Source organism: Bos javanicus, chromosome 7, assembly GCF_032452875.1.
Source record: "Bos javanicus breed banteng chromosome 7, ARS-OSU_banteng_1.0, whole genome shotgun sequence".
In the NCBI taxonomy this organism is placed as follows: domain Eukaryota; kingdom Metazoa; phylum Chordata; class Mammalia; order Artiodactyla; family Bovidae; genus Bos; species Bos javanicus.
The window spans coordinates 8,051,232-8,066,747 of NC_083874.1; the positions used below are offsets into that span (position 1 = coordinate 8,051,232).

Sequence of the window (15,516 nt, forward strand, 5' to 3'; positions counted from 1 at the left end):
GCGAAGAACTGACTCACTGGAAAGGACCCTGATGCTGGGAAAGATTGAAGACAGGAGGAGAAGGGGACGCTGAGGATAAGATGGTTGGATGGCATCACTGACTTGATGGACATAAGTTTGAGCAAACTTCGGGAGTTGGTGACGGACAGAGAAGCCTGGTGTGCCACAGTCCGTGGGGTCGCAAAGAGTCAGACACAACTGAGCAACTGAATAACATCAAAATGATGCACTTCTTCCTTCCCGCTTTGAGAGCAGAGTATAGAGGGCCCACCTTCCTTGGGGCAGCAGGCTTGTCCAGCACTTGCTGGGCCCTGAGGGTCACTAGGAGGAATGGATGGAGTGAGGTGTGCATTTGGGACCACCACCCAAAAAAAGAAATTGTCATGAGTCCTTTCCCACTTGTTTTTACCAACAGATCCTGTGGGCTGGAGAAGCAGACCCTGGGGTCTCCAGTTTCCTGGAGGGAAAAACCCTGCGGGGTGTTTCCAGCCTGAGCCCTGGGGGGCTCGTTAGTGTCTGGGGACCCCCTGGGACAGCAGCTCCAGGGACCCCCTGTATAACAGGACCCTGGCCCTCAGCTCCTCCTCTCTCAGGCAGTAAGCAGACAGTGATGTCGGCAGGCAATGTGGGAGCCTCCCTCGGCCATGGTGAGTGTGGATTCAGGGCCCCTGCCTGGCTGGAGAAGCTACACCACAGCCCTGACGGGCACACACGGGCATGTGAGCAGATAGCAGAAGGAGGATGGGGCTCTCGCATGCACTAGGGGTGCAAAATGCACACACGTGTGCCCTGCAGGTGGCAGGCATGCACATGCACACACACGAATCCAGAAGCTTCATGGGCACAAAGGCCCACATACACATCGAGGGTCAGTTAGTGGTGAGGGCCCGATGGTGATGGCGTAGCAGTTCCAGTGTCGAGGAGGCTTCCTGGTACAAAAGGAAAGCATCCGGGTCCCAGTTCTATGTGTTCCTTGGCTCTCACCCTCACCATGGGGCTGGCATGGGCATGCCCCTGAGCTCAGGACTTTGTTGTTGTTGTTGTTGTTTAGTCACTAAGTCGTGTCTGGCTCTTTTTGACCCCATGGACTGTAGCCTTCCAGGCTCCTCTGTCCATGGGATTCTCCAGGCAAGAATACTGGAGTGGGTTGCCATCTCCTTCTCCACGGGATCTTCCCGATCCCTGGATCGAACCCTCGTCTCCTGCATTGGCAGGTGGGTTCTTTACCATCTGAGCCTCCTGGGGAGTCCTAAGCTCAGAACTTTCTGGGTCCCAACTCTCCCATGAAACAAGCAACTCGCCTGGAGATCTGTCCATGGGTGCAACTGTCATGGGTTCCAGTTATGCAAATAAGACAATGTCTAGCCCTGTAACCTGACATCTTTTTGGCCAGGCACTCTCACCTGTCATAATTGGAAAACAGACTTTGGACATGTTGAGGCAAATTCAAAGTCACAGCTTCTCAGCTACTGCAGGGTTAAATTGCAGCTACGTTTAGGGCTTCTGTCTTTTTTTAAAATGTCTTTTTATTTTTGGCTCTGCTGGGTCTTCAATGCGTTACGCAGGCTCTCTCTCTTATTGGGGCAAGTGGGGGGCTACTCTCTGTTGTGGTGCTTGGGCTTCTCACTGTTGTGGAGCACAGGCTCTAATTGCAGGGGCTTCAGTAGTTGCAACACTCAGACTCAGTGGTTGTGGCTCCTGGGCTTAGTTGATCCACAGCATATGGGATCTTCCAGGAACAGGGATTGAACCCGTGTTCCCTGCACTGGCAGGCAGATTCTTATCCACTATGCCACCAGGGAAATCCCAGGTCTTCCAGAAAGAAGTAAGAGTAGATCAGGGTGGCTTGTTTCAGCTTGGCAAAGATCCCCAATCCACCCTTGAAACAAGCTAGGACATCAGTCAAGAAAATGCATGGGGTAGAGGCAACATTGGAGAAGGCAATGGCACCCCACTCCAGTACTCTTGCCTGGCAAATCCCATGGATGGAGGAGCCTGGTGGGCTGCAGTCCATGGGGTCGCTAAGAGTCGGACATGACTGAGTGACCTCACATTCACTTTTCACTTTCATGCATTGGAGAAGGAAATGGAAACCCACTCCAGTGTTCTTGCCTGGAGAATCCCAGGGATGGGGGAGCCTGGTGGGCTGCCGTCTATGGGGTCGCACAGAGTCGGACATGACTGAAGCAACTTAGCAGCAGCAGCAGCAGCAGCAGAGGCAACATCCCCGTATTGCCTGCACTGGGCTTAGAACAGTAACCGCAAGGAGAAACAGGGAGGTAGAAGGAGTGTCTGAGAGGGAGGGAGGAGGTGAGGGCAAGGACGTAATTGAGCGTGTCTTGTGAGTCACAGTGAGGACCCTGACTTTTACACCAAGTGCTGTGGGAGCCATGGGGGATTCTGAGCAGAGGACGGAGTTGACCTGACTGAGGGGTTCCCAGGTGCCCTCTGGCCGCTGTGGGAAACCAGAATGTGAGGGACAGGGGTGACAGCCAGGAGATCCAGGACAAGGTGGCTGAGCTGGACTGATGATGAATGTGGGCCATGGAGGTGGTGAGAGGTGGCGGATCCTGGACAGATGTGCAGGTGGAGCCCGCAGAATTTCCGGGCAGGTTAGATGAGGGTGTGGGAGAAAGAGGAGGGTGGAGAAGCTGGCAAAGCTGTATCAGGAGGACAGGGAGGGACCAGTCCAGCCAGGAGCAGAGGGGACTCTGATTATCTCAGGGAATGCTAGGGTGGACACGGGCTGAGCAGGGCGGGGTCATGCAGACAGTTGGCAGGCACCTCTCCATCCTCACCATGGACGTGGCATCTGCCCAGTTCAGAGGGAAGCAAGAGCAAAGACTAGGTTCCTTGCAAGCTGAGACAAGCCTCTCTGGCCCATCCCCAGCCTTCAAGGTGAGATCTGAAAACAAAGTGGGGAAATACATTCCAGACCAACTGAGCATCGAATGTCAACAAGTTCTTTTCTTTCATCTTCTTTTCAATAGTTTCTTTACAATGTTGAGTTAGTTCCTTGTGTACAGCAGTGTGAACCAGCCATAGGTAGACATATATCTCCCCCCCCTTTTTTTTTTAGATTTCCTTCCCATTTAGGTCACCACAGAGCACTGAGTAGAGTTCTCTGTGCTATAGAGTGGGCTCTCATTTGTTACCTATTTTATGCATGCGTGCCAGGTCACTTCAGTCGTGTCCGACTCTTTGTGACCCCATGGACTGTAGCCCACCAAGCTCCTCTGTCCATGGGATTCTCCAGGCAAGAATACTGGAGTGGGTTGCCATGCCCTCCTCCAGGGGATCTTCCCCACCCAGGGATCAAACCTGTGTCTCTTAACATCTCCTGCATTGGCAGGAGGGTTCTTTACCACTAGTGCCACCTGGAAAGCCCATTTTATACACAGTAGTGTTTATATGTCAGTCCCAATCTCCCAACTCAACCCATCTCTCCTTCCCCACCCAGTGTCCATATACTTGTTCTCCTCATCTGTGTCTCCATTTCTGCTTTGCAAATAGGTTCATCTATACTATTTTTCTAGATTCCACATATATGTTAATACACAATGCTTTTCTTTCTGATATTTCACTCTGTATGACAGTCTGTAGGTCCATCCACGTGTCTGCAGATGGCACAATTTCTTTCCCTTTTCATGACCAAGTAATATTCCATTGTATATATGTGCCACATCTTCCCTATCCATTCCTCTGTGGATGGACATCCAGGCTGCCTCCATATCTCGGCTAATCTAAATGGTGCAGCAATAAACACTGAGGTGCATGTATCTTTTGGAATTATGGTTTTCTCTGGGTATATGCCCAGAAGTGGGATTTGCTGGGTCATAAGGGCTTCCCTGGTGGCTCAGTAAAGAATCTGCCTGCAATGCGGGAGACCTGGGTTGGATTCCCGGGTTAGGAAGACCCCCTGGAGCGGGGCATGGCAACCCACTCCAGTATTCTTTTGTGGAGAATCCCCATGGACAGAGGAACCTGGTGGGCTACAGTCCATGGGGTTGGAAAGAGTCAGATACAACTGAGTGACTATGAGCGACTAAGCACAGCACATCACGTGGGCTTCCAAGGCAGCTCAGACAGTAAAGAATCTGCCTGCAATGTAGGAGACCCAGGTTAGATCCCCTGGAGAAGGGAATAGATATCCACTCCAGTATTCTTGCCTGGAGAAATCTGTGGACAGAGAAACCTGGTAGCTACAGTCCGTGGGATCACAAAGAGTTGGACATGACCGAGCGACTAACACTTTCATTTTCACTTTCATGGTAGTTCTATCAACAAGTCCTTTTCTGACTATCTTATGTAAAATTGCAGCCTGCTCAGACCTCTCAATTACCCCCTAAGTTCTCTGCTTTCTCTTTTTAGAGAATCTCACTTATTTAGTTATCAAGTTTGTTGCTTATTTCCTGATTCACTTCCCTAGAGCCTTTTGTTCCTCCCAAGCTGGGATCTCTGTCTAGTTCCCTGCTATGCCCTCCATGCCGAAAGCAATGCCTGGCAGAGAACTGATGCTCCATGAATGTATATAGCATGGAAGGTGAGCCTGCAAAACTCACAGCAGCCCTTAAAGCACAGCCTCCGGAGACAGACTCCAGGCTTCAAATCTTGGTACCATCACTGTGAGAATGTGAACAGTGATCCCCTCTATGCTCTGCTTCTCCAGCAGTGCAAAGCCAAGAATAGTAATCCCAGCTATCCTTGCCAGGAGCCTGAGACCAAAGGATTCTTAACATTGTTCAGAGAATCTTAATATTATCTGTGATCTCAGAGGATCAATTTTCACTTTGACAGATGATGCTCAGGGAGAAAGCCAGCTACCCAGGCTCACACTGCTCCCAGTTAGTGAAGGTGCCAGCATTCAAATGCAGTCTCGTCTGATTCCAGAGCTCAATCTTGTTGTCTCAGCACATCACTGTCTTGAACACAAGATTTCTGCTTTATGTAATGGGACTTTTGGTCAGGTAGTGACCTCTCCATCACTGGAGGCATGCAAGTATAAGCTGGCTAATTTAGCTAGAGGAGACTTCTACACTGAGTGCGTATTGAGGGATGTTTCCTTCCCAATTGCCCTCTTTATGAGGCCCAAGAAAAGCTGACATTCCTGGAGAAAGCTTGTGTTAATACCATGAAGGACCCCTTCCTATAGGACAATTACAGCTGGGAGTCCATCAACCTGGTCTTAACTCCTCTCTCTAAAAAGCATCACCTCACTCTGGAACATTTCTCTAATGCGCTTAGATGCCCACACATACTTCCTGTGATATTCCATAAAGGTCCGCCTCATGGCTTGTCCAGGATAAAGAATCCGCCTGCCAATGCAGGAGACATGAGACACAGGTTTGATGCAACAGACAAGGGTTTGATCCCTGGGTCAGGAAGATCCCCTGGAGGAGGAAATGGTAACCCACTCCAGCCTGGAACATTCCACGGACAGAGGAGCCTGGTGGGCTACCGTCCACAGGGTCACAAAAAGTAGGACATGACTGAGGGACTGAGTATACAGGGTTTGCTAGGGAGCCAAGTCACCTACTTATTTGCAGTTTTTACTAGACGTTTTCTCCTCAGATCGTATATTGAAAATATTCATCACAAATGGTGTTAGCATATTTTGCATTCCAAAGGGAACCTCGTTATCTCTACCCTTGTGTGTTAGTTGCTTAATCGTGTCCAACTCTTTGTGACCCCATAGATTGTATCTTGCCAGGCTCCTCTGTCCATGGAATTCTTCAGGCAAGAGTACTGGAGTGGGTTGCCATTCCCTTCTCCAGGGGATCTTCCCAACCTAGGGATAGAATTCCTGCATTGCAGGCAGATTCCTTACCATCTGAGCTTTGTGTTTCAAAGGGAACCTCTTTATCTCTACCCTTAGCTCCTTTTTTTCTGAACCAGATTGATTAAACTTCTTTAAGAACAATAAAAATACTTACCCAGAGGAAAAAAAATCCCTCCAAAAAATTTTATTTCTTCTATTTACAAAAATCCCCACTTGATGCAGAAAAATTGGGACATACAAAAAAGAATGGAAAACACATGCATTAGTAGTAAGTCAATTGGGATCCAGATGTTTTGTTTTCCATTTCTCAGCAAACACATATATGAAAATTCTTCTCTTGTCATCAATTATTCTCAAATACGTGACTTTAATGATAGTCCATCTTCTCGTCTATTAAAGTTTTAGCTTTCCCCCCTCCCCTTAATGATTTGTAAGGGCATTTTATTGAACACTTAGGTTGTTCTTTCTCTTTTTTTTTTTTAAACTTTAAATAATGCTACTATGTGGAGAAGCCAATGGCACCCCACTCTAGTACTCTTGCCTGGAAAATCCCATGGACGGAGGAGCCTGGTAGGCTGAAGTCCATGGGGTCGTTAAGAGTCGGACACGACTGAGCGACTTGACTTTCCCTTTTCACTTTCATGCATTGGAGAAGGAAATGGCAACCCACTCCAGTATTCTTGCCTGGAGAATCCCAGGGATGGTGGAGCCTGGTGGGCTGCCGTCTATGGGGTCGCACAGAGTCGGACACGACTGAAGCGACTTAGCAGTAGCAGCAATGCTACTATGAACATTCTTGTACCTGGAAGTCAAAGAATTTCTTTTTTTAAAAAAATATTCATTTGTTTGGCTGTGCTGGGTCTTAGTTACAGCACACAGGATCTGTGATCTCTGTTGTGGAATGTGGAATCCTTAGTTGAGGCACGTGGGATCTAGTTGTCTGACCAAGAATAGAACCTGGGCCCCCTGCATTGGAAGCGAGGAGTTTTACCCACTGGACCACCAGGGAAGTCCCAGGTAATTTTTTCTTTTATTTAAATTATATGTTTATTTATTTTTGGGCTCTGCTGGGTCTTCATTGCTGTGCACAGGCTTTTCTCTAGTGTGGCAAGTGGGGGCTACTCTCTAGGTGCAGGGTGGAGCCTCTAGGACGCCTGGGCTTCAATAATTGTGGTAAGTGGGCTTAGTTACTCTGTGACATGTGGGATCTCCCCAGACCAGGGATGGAACCCAAGTGCACTGTACTGACAGGCAATTCTTAACCACTGGACCACCAGGGAAATTCCCCAGATAATTTATTTTTGAGAAAATATTTAGAAGGAGAATTATAGAACCGAAATAAGATTTCAGATACATAAACAAATTGTATTCTCCTGCAACCAACAACGCAAAGAGGTAGAGGGCCTAGTTTTACTCACACTTATTAGCACCTGCCTCTCATTTTCTTCTTCAGTCTTTGCCAATTTGATAATTTAAAAAAAATGCTATTTAGGTCTTCTGCCCATTTTTTGAGTGGATTGTTTGTTTTTCCTGATATTGAGCTGTATGAGCTGTTTGTATATTTTGGAAATAAAGCTCTTGTCAGTTTCATCATTTGCAAATATTTTCTCCCATTCTATAGGTTGTCTTTTTGTTTATGATTTCTTTTGCTGTGCAAAAGAGGAACTGAAGAGTTTCTAGAGTCACAGCCTTTTCTAGTTTGTTATTTGCCTATACATTTGTTTCAATTTAACAATGTTTTGTGATATTCAGAAATTACACTTTTTTAGTGGTCATAATCCAATTACTTTTTTCCTCTGTGAAGTCTTCCAGGTAATTGAATTTCTACAAGTCTCACTATATAAGGGCCCTGATGTTCTTTCTGATTTAGTTTAATTTGCAATAAAGGAGCCTTTTTCAGACGTATGCTCTGGGTATCTCTTCCAGTGTACCTTTTCTTAGATTTAAATTTCCCCTGATTCCCCATCCCTGCACAGCACAGCATGTGGGATCTTATTCCACAGATCAAGGGATTGAACTGGAGCCCCTGAATTGGCGGAGGCTAGACTGCCAGGGAAGTCCCCCTAGATCTAGATTTCTTAAGTGGAGTCTGAGATTCTTAAGTTGGAATTTCATTTTGCTTTAGTTTTTGAAGATTTCAAGTCAGGCTTTGCTTTTTTTTTTTTTAATAGTGTGAATTCCTCAGAGGACCTCATTGGAATTTTCCTAAGTTGAATATTCTTTTAGTTTTATTTATGCTGGATCAGGAGTTGGCAAACTATAGCGTGCATGTGTCCTTGAGTGCTCAGTCATGTCTGACTCTGCAACCCTGTGGACTGTAGCCCACCAGGCTCCTCTGTCCAAGGAATTTTCCAGGGAAGAATACTGGAGGGGGTTGCCATTTTTACTCCAGGGGATCTTCCTGACCCAGTGATCGAACCCCTATCTGCTGTGTCTCCTGCAGGTGGATTCTTTACCACTGAGCCACCTGGGACACCCAGCAAACTATAGTCAGAGGGCCAAATCTGGCCCCCTGTCTGTTTTTGTAAATAAAGTTTTATTTAAACATTCAGGGACACTCGTGTATACATTGTCCATGGCTGCTTTTATACTAGATGGGCAGAGTTGAGCAGTCATGACAGAGATTGTACAACCCAAATGGCCTAAAATATTCACTCTCTGGTCCTTTACAGAAAACGTTTGCACCCCTGTGCTTGATCAATATGACTGCCTGGTTCCTGGTTTTCCTTTCTTCATGAAAAATGGGCAACCATTTCTTACTGTCTTTTGCACCTATTAAGTTCTTCGATGGTCCTGACTAGTCTTTTCTTTATGAACAGAATGTCTTTGGACGCGATCAAGCACATTTTTGTTGCTTTTCTCTACTTATATATCTTTAGAACTAGAATTTAAAATGCATTTTTCACAAATTAAAATTTCAACAAACTTCTAAAACCTTTAAAGAATCATTCTCAATTTCTCTTGACCAATTGCTGCAGATGAGTAATTTCGGTGGCGCAGCTATTTCTTCTCTCTAAGAGTCACTGAAATGGCAACCCACTCCAGTATTCTTGCCTGGAGAATTCCATGGACAGAGGAGCCTGGCGGGTGAAAGTCCGTGTGGCAGAGTAGGACACGACTGAGCAACTTTCACTTCACTTCACTTCGAGGGTCACTGGCTTGCAGGTTACCCCAAGTGCCACTAGATGGCGAATAAATCAGCCCTCATCTCTCCAGGACTCCCAGTCATGGGAGTCTCTTGAGTTGGTGTTTTGAAATGTGCTTCCCTCCAAACGAATTAACTCTTGATAAGTAGGGAAGGATTACATTAGGACCATTTTCCAAACGAGTGCAAAATACTCAGAAACATTCCAATATAGATTATATGCATTTTCTGGGCTTGCAAGTTAATTGATTATAAAATAATAAAACTATCACCAATCCAGTATTTAAATTTTTTTCTATTTATTTATGGCAGTGTTGAGTTTTCATTGCTACACTTGGGCTTTCCCTAGTTGCCGCGAGCAGGGGCTACTCTCCAGCTGCAGTGCGTGGGCTTCCCTTGGCGGCGGCTTCTCTTGTTTCAGAGCACAGGCTTTAGGGCATGCAGGCTTCAGTAGTTGTAGTACACAGGCTTAGTTGCCTCATGGCATGTGGAATCCTTCCAGACTAGGGAGAAGGAAATGGCACCCCACTCCAGTACTCTGGCCTGGAAAATCCCATGGACAGAGGAGCCTGGTAGGCTGCAGTCCCTGGGGTCGTGAAGAGTTGAACACGACTGGGCGACTTGACTTTCACTTTTCACTTTCATGCATTGGAAAAGGAAATGGCAACCCACTCCAGTGTTCTTGCCTGGAGAATCCCAGGGACGGAGGAGCCTGGTGGGCTGCCGTCTATGGGGTCGCACAGAGTCGGACACGACTGAAGCAACTTAGCAGCAGCAGCAGCAGTACACAGGCTTAGTTGCCTCATGGCATGTGGAATCCTTCCAGACTAGGGATCGAGCCTGTGTTCCCTGCATTGGCAGGCAAATTCTTAACCACTGGACCACTAGGGAAATCCCAGGAGTTTTACTAATGCTTCATTATTTGAATTAAAATGGTTAAAAATTTTACAGGAATTCTCTGGCTATTTAGTGGTTAGGACTCTGTACTTCCATTACAGGGGACATGGGTTTGATTCCTGGTCCAGGAACTAAGATCCTGAATGCTGTGAAGCACGGCAAAAGAAAAGAAAAAAGTCAATAATTTCAGAATTATTTTCCATTTAATTAACACAGAAGTATTTATTAGCACAAGGCCTGGATCCAAAATACTGTTAGGTGGCCCATGAAATTATGTAAATTTCTAAGATCAGAAGAAATAAATAAGCTCTTAGGGTGAGAATTATATTTATCTTTATATCAATACAGTCCTAAAAATGTAAAAATTTTGAGTTTTTATAAAATTTAAATAAATTAAAAGGTTGGTTTTATTTCATTTGATAAATGAAATTTTATTTAAATAAAAATTAGAAATAAAATTTACTTAAAAATAAAAAACAATTTTTTTTCTTTGGCTATTTCTCATGGCTTGCAGAATCTTAGTTCTTCAACTAGGGATCGAACCTGGGTCTCTTGCAATGGAACCAAGGACTCCTAACCATTGGGCAGCCAGGAAATTCCTCCCCTATTTTAAAAAATAATTTTCAGGAATTCCCTAGTAGTCCAGTGGTTAGAACTTGGTGCTTTTACTGCTGAAGGCCCCGGATTCAATCCCTGGTTGAGGAACTAGGATCCCACAAGCCTCGAGGCTTGGCCAACCCCACCCCCCCAAACAAACAAAACCCCCAAAAAGCAATTTTTATGGAGGAAGGCAAAAATGCCTAGGGACCGTGGAAGACTTTATATAGCCTTGGGTATCAAATTTTCTAAAAGTATTACTTTGTTCATTTCAGATATCAATGTTACAGGCTTTGCCTTTCTTGGGTATCCTTTTCACACGGATAGTAGAGGATTCTGTAAATTCCTAGCCCACATCCCCTTGGCCACAATTTCCTGTCTTACCTGTCAGACTGAATTCCCTGTACATGTGGCAGGTGTGGAAGTCCTGGGAGATTAATGCCTCCTGGTAGAAATTCTTGAGCAAGATGATTGGGGATTGGCGGATAAACAGCCCAGTTCCCTCACTACCCCTCAAGGACCTCCAGGTAGGATTGAATTGTAGTAATGCTCCTGAAGAAAGTCACTGGCCTCCCGGCTCTACAAGGATTGAGGCACAGACCACTGCAATCACTGACCTTCAACACATCCTGAAAGGAGTTCAGGGTAGGGATCAAGAATGAAAGTCTTCATGTTCTGGGAAAACAGGCAGAACAGCTCTTCAGATAATTAGATTTTCAGGAGAGATTTTTGTGAGCCCAATTTATTGCATCACTGACTCAATGGACATGAACTTGAACAAACTCTGGGAGATAGTGAAGGACAGGGGAGCTTGGTGTGCTGCAGCCCATGGGGTCACAGAGTCATATACGACTTAGTGACTGAACAACAACAGAGTTTCTTGTATCTTCCCAAAGTTAGAAAAGCACTAAAATCAATAAGATATCTGCTCCTTGTGACTAGCAGCAACCTTCTACTGAGGTGCATGCTTGATTGCACTTCCCCCTTCTCCAAAATTGGACTCCCCTGCACTCCACTGCACCCCCCACCCCCACCCCCACTTCCAAGCAGTTGCTCAGAGCTCTCTGAGAGGCTGTCTCCTAAGCTTTGAAGTGTTAGTCACTCAGTCATGTCTGACTCTTTGAAACTCCATGGACTATAGCCTGCCAGGCTCTTCTGTTCATGGAACTCTCCAGGCAAGAATACTGGAGTGAGTAGCCATTCACTTTTGCAGGGGATCTTACCCACTCAGGGATCGAACCTGGGTCTCCTGCATTGCAGGCGGATTCTTTACTGTCTGAGCCACCAGGGCAGCTTTCTCTCAAGCTTTAGTGCTCAGTAAGTCCCCAACTTAAACTGAAACTAACAGCTCTCATGTTGTGTGTTTTCATTTCAGTCAACATCTTGATAATGCACCTTTTATGGTCTGTCTCCCTTCACCATTCCACCACCCAAGTCTTTGGAGATAAATTACTTGCTTTTGAATCCTTGCCTCAGATAAATTACTTGCTTTTGAATCCTTGCCTCAGGATCTGTTTCTAGGGGAATTCAGACTAACACCCTGAAGTTCTTACCCCCTCTCCCTGCCCCAGATATTGTAATTTACTCCTTATAAGGTTCTTGTGATTTTCTTTTTTAAATTTTTTTGATCAAGAACTTTTTTTATTTTATTAAAAAAAATTCCTCCCCCCTAGTTTTTGGCCATGTGTGGCATTCGGGATCTAATTGTTTGATAAGGGATCAAATCCATGCTTCAGTGGAAGCATGATGTTTTCATCACTGGACAGGCAGGGATGTCCCTCTTTTCTTTTCTTTTTTTAATTGAAATATATTTGACTGTGTAATTTTAAGGTGTATCCTATATTGATATACTGTAAATATAATTACCATTGTAGCCAGGCTTCCTAGGTGGCCCTAGTGGTAAAGAACCTGCCTGCCAATGCAGGACATGTAAGAGATGTGGGTTCGATCTTGAGGTTGGGAAGATCCCTTGGAGAAGGAAATGGTAAACCTCTCCAGTATTCTTGCCTGAGGAATCCCATGGACTGAGCAACCTGCAGGGCTGCAGTCCACAGGGTTGCAAAGGGCTGGACATTACTGAAGCGACTTGGCACAGATGCACCATTGTAGCCATTAGCAGCATCTCTTATCATGTCACATAATTATCATTGCTTTTTTATGGTGGGAATAATTAAGATCTAAGCTTCCCTGCCAATGCAGGAGACCTGGGTTCAATCCCTGGGTTGGGAAGTTTCCCTGGAGAAGGAAGTGACAACCCACTGCAGTATTCTTGCCTGGGAAATCCCATGGACAGAGGAACCTGTAGGGCTACACTCCAAAGAGTCACAAAAGAGTCAGACATGACTTCGCAACTGAACAACAATTAAGATCTAGTCTCTTAGCAACTTCGATGTTTATAATATAAACTGGTCTATATTCACTATGCCATGCATTAGATCTCTAGGACTTATTTCCTGATAGTTGCAAGTTTGTATACTTAAACATCATCTCTCCAATTCCCCACCTACCTCCCAGCCCCTGGTAATGACCATTTTACTATTTATCCCTAACTCCCACCTATATATATATATGTATTTTTTTTTTAAAGTTTGACTTTTATGTTCTACAAATAAGTGAGGTCATACAGTGTTTTTCTTTCTCTATCTGATATCACACTTGGCATTATGTCCTCAAAGTCCATTCATATTGTCAAATGGCAACATTTCCTTCTTTCTCATCTCTGAATCATATTCCGATGTGTATATATACCAGTCTTCCTTTTTCATTCATCTGTTAATGGGCACCCAAGTTATTTCCACACCTATGATTTTCTTGTCTATTGTAGAGCTGCTAGATGTGTGATATTAGGAAAACCATGACCTCATTTCTTGTTTATTTATTTTTACTATTTATTTATTTGACTGCATTGGATCTTAGTTGCAGCATGTGGGATCTTCGTTGCTGTGTGGGGGCTCTGTAGTTGCTGTCTGCCGGCTCTGTAGTTGTGTCGCTGGGACTCCAGAGTTCTGGGGCTCAGAAGTTGCCTTGCACCACTTATGGGCTTAGCTGCTGCCCAGCATATGGGATCTTATTTTCCCAACCAGTGATGACAACTGTGTCCCCTACATTGCAAGGCGGATTCTTAACTACTGGACTACCAGGGTGGTCCCACAATGGCCTCATTTCTGTCCCTCTTTCCGTTTTTTTTTTTGTAAAACAGGGATGATTATCCTTTCTCACTGGCACATGATGTTTAGTGGAGCCTTACTGTATTGTCCTATTCCATTTCCTCTGCTTTCTCCTCCCAGGTTCCTGAGAAGCAGCAGGAAAATGCCACCTGGCTGGTGACAGAGTTTTTGCTGGTGGGTTTCTCCAACCTCCCAGACCTGAGGACCACCCTCTTTGCACTGTTCTTCCTCACATACCTGGTTACCCTCAGCGGCAACGTCACCATCATCACCGTCATCCATGCGGACCGGACCCTGCACACGCCCATGTACCGCTTCCTGGCGGCGCTGTCCCTCTCCGAGACCTGCTACACGCTGGTCACCATCCCCAACATGCTGGCTCGTCTGTGGATGGAGAACCAGGCCATCTCCATCTCTGGCTGTCGGGCTCAGATGTTCTTCTTCCTGGGCCTGGGATGCAGTCACTGCTTCCTCCTCACTCTGATGGGTTATGACCGCTACGTGGCCATCTGCCACCCTCTGCGCTACTCGGTGATCATGAGACCCACAGTTTGCCTCTGTCTGGGAGCCCTGGTTTTCTGCTCCGGCTTCTCGGTGGCCTCCATCGAGACGAGCCTCATCTTCTCCTCGCGCTTCTGCCGCAGCAACCAGGTGGAGCACTTCTTCTGCGACATCGCCCCCGTCCTGAAGCTCAGTTGCGCGGAAAGTGCCAGCAAAGCGCTGGCCATCTTCTTCCTGAGTATCCTCGTGGTACTAATCTCCTTCCTCCTTATCCTTCTCTCCTACGCCTTCATCGTGGCCGCCCTCCTGAGGATCCCCTCGGCCGCTGGCCGGAGCAAAGCCTTCTCCACCTGCGCTGCCCACCTCACCGTGGTCATCGTGCATTTTGGCTGCGCCTCCATCATCTACCTGAGGCCCGAGTCCGGAGGGAACCCAGACCAGGACCGCCTGGTGGCTGTGTTCTACACGGTGGTGACGCCGCTGCTGAACCCGGTGGTGTACACTTTGCGCAATAAGGAGGTGAGGGTGGCTCTGAGGAGGATCCTGGCCCGAAGCCACGTAATTTTAAAATAAACACTCCCTGGGACTTTCTGGTGATCCAGTGGCTAAGCCGCAGCACTCCCAATTCAGAGGGCCCGGGTTCCATCCCTGGTCAGCGAGCTAGATCCCACATGTCAGCAACTAAGAATTCATTTTGAGCTGTGGTGCGGGAGAAGACTCTTAAGAGTCCCTTGGACAGGAAGAAGATCAAACCAGTCAATCCTAAAGGAAATCAACCCTGAATATTCCATTGGAAGGACTGATACTGAAGCTTCAGCTTGAGTACTTTGACCACTTGATGCAAATAGATGACTCACTGGAAAACCTGATACTAGGAAAGATTGAAGGCAGGAGGAGAAGGGGACAACAGAGGGTGAGATGGTTGGATGGCATCACCAACTCAAGGGACATGAGTTTCAGCAAGCTCCAGGAGATGGTGGAGGACAGGGAAGCTTGCTGTGCTGCAGTCCATGGCATCACTGAGAGTGACTGAACAACAGCAACAACAATAAGCAAAAAAAAAAAAAAAAAAATACTGCATGCTGCAACTAAAGACCTGGTACCACCAAAAAAATTTTAAAAAAAGAAAAAAAAAAAAAACCAAACAAAAACCCCCCACAAAACACTCTCTCTACATTTCCCCTCTAGCTTTTTCATGAACACGTGCCCCGCCAGATACTCAGTTTCTCTGCCACTCAACTCCCCAAACCGGAAAACAGGTTACTCCCATAACCTTAAATGAAATAGTCTAGGTGAGGCAATTCACAAACAGTGCCTGGGACCCAGCAGAAACTCCATAAAAGCTGCCTTTTCCCTTCATCTTCAATTACAATTTAAAAAGTTGTGATATGAGAGGCAGGCAGTATTAGCAAGAGGAGGGTTTCTTTGTC

General features: G+C 46.1%; 1 protein-coding gene across 1 annotated transcript; it reads left to right on the forward strand.

Annotated features, from left to right (window-relative positions):
- The first annotated feature begins 10,885 nt into the window (after positions 1-10,885).
- Positions 10,886-14,892, forward strand: LOC133251792 (olfactory receptor 10T2-like). Its single transcript, XM_061424581.1, has 2 exons — positions 10,886-10,945; positions 13,706-14,892. Exons 1-2 carry the CDS (start codon positions 10,886-10,888, stop codon positions 14,657-14,659), a joined length of 1,014 nt encoding a protein of 337 aa, XP_061280565.1. The 3' UTR covers positions 14,660-14,892.
- Positions 14,893-15,516: the final 624 nt, after the last annotated feature.

What these genes read in the sequence shown, in the direction of transcription:
- LOC133251792 (XM_061424581.1), top strand. Translation starts at nt 10,886, where the DNA reads ATGATTGGGGATTGGCGGATAAACAGCCCAGTTCCCTCACTACCCCTC. An exon ending in TACCCCTCAAGGACCTCCAG is followed by an intron (nt 10,946 to 13,705) that starts GTAGGATTGAAT and finishes TTCTCCTCCCAG; the next exon opens with GTTCCTGAGAAGCAGCAGGA.